Raw genomic sequence first — 4,648 nt, forward strand, 5'->3', positions numbered from 1 at the left:
CCTGCGGCAATCGGTGTCTTTGAGGAAGACAGCAAGGAGATGCTTCCTTCCTTCTCCGCGTTTGTGGATGACGCCGCTCTGATTGCGTGGATGGAGCGGATCGACCCATGGATGAACACCCCCGGGAAGTCTCCCGACCCGTTTCACCTGCGCTACAGCAATGGGCTGCGCCGATGGGATGACCGCAGCTACATCTTCTCTGGCGCCCTCTGAACTCATCTGCCACGTTGCAGAAGACTGCGATGTACATAAAGAACATGCGTTGATGTACGAAACCTAATTTGTTTCACTGGACGAGTTAGTTGTCTTCTATTTGCGTCGGTGTGTGTGTGGAAGAGGGAGGGAGTGGGGGAGGGTGGGCCACGTAGTCAGTCTCTCTCTCTCTCTCTTCCTCTCTCTCTATCTATCACCTCCTCACAGCCACACAACGAGACGTGAACGCGATTTGCGCATGCTGGCGCGCCATGCCGCAAGGATTTCTCTTCTTATTTCTTCTTTTTTTTTTCGTCTGGGCCCCTCTGTACTCACCAGCCTAGTTGGTTTGCCTCATATGTGGTGGACGCTGCGACTCTTGCAGCGGGAAGCTGGCGCGGCCTCGCTGCCGTCTCTCACAGAGTCGACTGTCACACGGCAGTTAACCACAAAAAACCTACGCAGGCCAAAGAAGCTGCAGCGGCAAGTCTGGATGGACCGGATGAGAAAGCGCCGACGGGAGCGAGCAAAGATGATTGCCGCGCACGAGGAAGCGCAGAAGTTCGCCATGAGCAGCCCCACTTTGAATGGCCGCGACGTTGTGATGGCCCAACTTGCCAATGAAATATTTAGCCGAGGACACAAACATGTCTGCTGTGCGACGAACATCTCATTTGTGCCAGACGGCAACCCTGCGATGCCGGAGGTTGCCCTCGCGGGGCGTGGGAACGTTGGCAAGACGTCGTTGCTGCGGTCCCTCTTCCGTGCGTCCCGCGAGGTGGGGCGCTCCAACGTCAAGTTGCGTCGTGACGCAATGAACTTTTTTAACGTCGGCGGCGGTGTGTTCAACGTGGTGGACCTGCCGGGCTTCGGCGGCACCTCCGTCCCGTGGTCGACCGTCCTGCAGCATGCCGTGCTGCTTCGCAACTTTGTGCAGTACCGACCAAGTTTGAAGATGCTGTACTACTGCATGGATGTGCACTACAAACACGGTGTCTACATCCAAGACATTGACGTCCTACGGTTTCTTTCAAAAGAGGTGCCGAACTTCACAATTGTGCTGACAAAAGGCGACCAGCTCGATACGACGGCGTCGAAGGAGGCGATTCGCCTCGAGGATGTTCGGAAGGAGCTGCTCTTTCACGACATCATGCATCCTGTGCTTGTCACCAGCGCGTACCATATGGGCGGCATTGACGCACTGCGCTTTGACATGGTGATGAACTGCATGCACGCCATCCCAACCGAGCGCCTCACGCTGACGGAGGCGAAAAGGCTTTCCGAGCGGCTGCTCTCGCAACGAGAGCTGGGCACAGTGCGCCAGTTGAACCTGCCTCCCACGCAGCTTCAGGAGGAACTAATGACATGGGACGCGGGGTTACGACAAGAAAGTGCCGCAGAAGAAGGAGGAGGAGGTGTGGTGGAAGCGACAGAGAGCAACGCTGCTAGAGACGGCAACGTGGGAGAACCACAACCCTCTCTGGCGACGCCCGACAGTAGTCGTAGCCGCGGCGACGACCAGAGTGCAGGTGGCGAATGGGAGTCCACGGCAGTGGTGGAGGCGCCTTTGTCTCTGCGTTTCAATGCCGTGCCGGATCCTGAGCGAGAGGTGGCCTTTGGTTCCCTCTGCAAGAAGGTGACAAACACTGCCATGATGAAGTACGTCAGGCAGACCAGTCCGTGGCGCAACCCACTTGTTTGGCCAGCGAATGTGATACCGACGAAGCACCCAAAGTCGAACATTATGCGGTGCCCCGAGGACCCACACAATCCATATCTTACACAGGCCCATTTTGTTTGTCCCCGGGCAGACATGTTCTTCCGTCGCCCCAACGTGGGTGTGCGGCGGGCGTCGAACAAGGGTCGGTATGAATCCGACCGGCCGCTTGCATTCCTCATGAAGCCGTACACCGTGCCATATTTTCCGGATATTGTGGACGTTGATATGCACCCACTTCCCTGGACCTTCCTCGGCAGCCGTGAGGCCTACTACGAAAGGGGTGGCGGTCGACAGCTGGGGGTACGCTTGACGCACTACGCCACAGCTGGGGAGGTTCAACCTCTGGCCGAAAATCCGTCTCCCACGGAGCCGGAGCTTACAAAAGAGCTGCAGGCGCTTGAGCAGGCCCGCTATGGGGTCACTATTGCAATGCTGCGGCCGCCCGAAAAGGCGTGTAAAGAGGAGCTTAGCGCCCCTGTTCTTACTGCTGCTGGCGCAAGGGGCCACGAACGTGTGGATGGATGAGGCACACACTCACTGCGGTTAATGCTATTAGTTTTCCTCCTTCGCACTATTCTATCATCTTCTTCAGCATGCCTTTTTAACAGCTGCAGAAATCGCGCGTTTTTTTTCCCCCTTTCTCCCTCTCTCTATTGTTCAAAATTGATATGTTGTTGCCGTTGTTGTTGTTGTTATTATTCTCCGCCTTTTTCTTCTACTTCTTTGGTGTTTCTGTTGTTGTTGTTCCTGCGCCCGCGTTTAACGCAATGGTTACGATGTGTATGCCTAAACAGGCGGTCAAGCATGCATCCTCCCGTGGAGAGCATGGGGTCAACGGAGAGTGTTGCGGAGCAGGGGCACCTCTTCCGCTTTGTGGTGGATGACGTCTACCCTGACGTTCCCCACACCGCGCGCCCACGGCACTACTACGTCGTGTCTAGGGACCCGTCGCGCGCCCGCGCCTACTGCTACCTGCTTCTGAGCCTCTGCGAGCTGAGTGACCGTACCAGGCTGAGCCGCTGGATGGCACTGTACAGTCACCTCTTTGGTGAAATTGACTCCGAGCTCTTTTTTGAAATGCTTCGTGGCCTCGCACGAGCGTGCACCTTTCAATACGCCTTCTTCGTGGATGAGAATGTTGCCCGGTTGGCGTTAAGCGCATTGACGAGAGATGAGGCCTTGACTCCGTGCGAGCGACACGGCGGAGAGCCACGGAAGCATGAGTTACAGACGCTGGGAGGTGCGGGGACGACAGCAGCCATGGAGTCCATCGCGGACGCCGACAGACAACGCCACGTCGAGGCCGACCTCTTGCATGGCCGCGCTGCCCCAGGCACGTCGTTGGCAGAACACACACAGCTGGAGGATAGATCACGAGAGACGCAACTTCTTCTGCAGCTGGAGCACAGCCAACACGAGAGAGAGGTGGCTGCGCTGCGTGAGGCGATGACCGCGATGGAGCAGAAACTGATTTGGCACGAACAGGCGCATCAGTACCGACTTAGACATCACCGTGTTCAACACCAGGGCGGACCGCATCGCTTGGAGAGGGAGATGCAACAACACGAGGCAGAACTCTACCGCGACCAGGGCCCGATGCTGCGGGACCAGGAGCGTCTCATCCAGCAGTTGTCGGAGGAGAACGCCTTCTTGCAGCGGCGTCACCGGGAGTCAGGAATAGAGGCAGAGCACTGGCGCACGGAATGCCAAGAGCTCAGGCATAGACTAAACAACACCCTGATGACGGCGTCGTGTCCCTTGAACTCTGTCAGTCGGGAACACTACGGCAACCTAGAAAAGCGGCACCAGCTGCTTCACAGGGAATTTGACGAGTTATCGTTAGAAAGATCGGAGATGGAGCGGCAACTACAGCAGGCACGTCAGGAATTGCACCAACGCTGCGTCGAAAGGGACAACGCCGTGCGCGTGCTCGATTCATTGCGGAGGGGGCTCGACTACGTCGGTCGCAGGTTGCCGCTGCTGTGTGGGATGCCCGCCACATGTGCCGCCCGAAACCTCCACGCGTGAGCGGGAGAAAAATAGTGGACGGGGGGGTGGAGTTGAGCTGTACGGTAGGAGGGCGCGAATGTGGGAAACGCAAGCGTAATTGGAGGGGTAACTTTTTTTTTATTTGTTTCCTTGTTTTGTTTTCTTCCACTTCCGCGCGCAGACTCACGCGAACGAATTTCTCTGTCGTGGATGCGAACCAGCAGCAAACGCTGCTTATCCCCGCGTGCGCGCATGCCATCACCTGTTTTCTGTTCCACACCTGCACACAATTCGCCACAGGGCATCAAAATGGTTGACCGCGGGACGCAGACGCCCAACAGTCCAAAAGGAGCGCAACTTCGCATCCACTACGGGGGTTTGTCCCGGCGCATGAGCTGGCTTGCGTTGGCCGTGGTTGTGCTCTGTATCCTCAACGGTTGCTCGTACTACTTGTACTGGCGGCCGCGCTTTCTGCGCGGCCACTCTCCCCCAGCTGCGCTCTACGCGACAGCCACAGGGGTGTTTTTCCTCTTTGTTATGGCACAATTAATCGTTCAGCTGGCTTTTCGCGCAATGATCAACCACCTCAGTTTTAGAGAGCGCGAGAGGCAATTTAGACGTTGCTACCTTCTGTTCTTTGTCGCACTGGTGCCAGCAACCGTAGGACAAATGTTGCTTTTCGCAGCTGGGTGGTTTGACGCATCGGAGCCGTACACCGCGTTATTTGTGCTCACGGCGTACCTAAAT

General features: G+C 56.8%; 3 protein-coding genes across 3 annotated transcripts in view, besides 3 other annotated features; all 3 read left to right on the top strand.

The window, feature by feature from the left end:
- The first annotated feature begins 335 nt into the window (after window positions 1-335).
- Window positions 336-360: a microsatellite.
- A 12-nt stretch (window positions 361-372) lies between these two features.
- Window positions 373-416: a microsatellite.
- A 134-nt stretch (window positions 417-550) lies between these two features.
- Window positions 551-2,437, top strand: Tco025E_06823 (uncharacterized protein; the record flags this gene model as incomplete). The annotated part of the gene is made up of 1 exon (XM_029373691.1): window positions 551-2,437. The coding sequence occupies one exon, from the start codon at window positions 551-553 to the stop codon at window positions 2,435-2,437; it is 1,887 nt and encodes a 628-aa protein (XP_029226188.1).
- Window positions 2,438-2,581: 144 nt separating this feature from the next.
- Window positions 2,582-2,658: a microsatellite.
- A 58-nt stretch (window positions 2,659-2,716) lies between these two features.
- On the top strand, window positions 2,717-3,940 carry Tco025E_06824 (uncharacterized protein; the record flags this gene model as incomplete). Its single annotated transcript, XM_029373692.1, has 1 exon — window positions 2,717-3,940. One exon carries the CDS (start codon window positions 2,717-2,719, stop codon window positions 3,938-3,940), a length of 1,224 nt encoding a protein of 407 aa, XP_029226189.1.
- Window positions 3,941-4,153: 213 nt separating this feature from the next.
- The window catches only part of Tco025E_06825 (uncharacterized protein), a gene marked incomplete at both ends in the record, with an annotated part of 546 nt that continues 51 nt past the window's right edge, over window positions 4,154-4,648 (top strand). Inside the window, one exon of the mRNA XM_029373693.1 lies at window positions 4,154-4,648. This exon is cut by the window's right edge and continues 51 nt beyond it. Coding sequence (XP_029226190.1) covers window positions 4,154-4,648 — 495 coding nt within the window.

This window comes from Trypanosoma conorhini (assembly GCF_003719485.1).
Source record: "Trypanosoma conorhini strain 025E chromosome Unknown Tco_14.4_contig_00484, whole genome shotgun sequence".
NCBI classification, from domain to species: Eukaryota; Euglenozoa; class Kinetoplastea; order Trypanosomatida; family Trypanosomatidae; genus Trypanosoma; species Trypanosoma conorhini.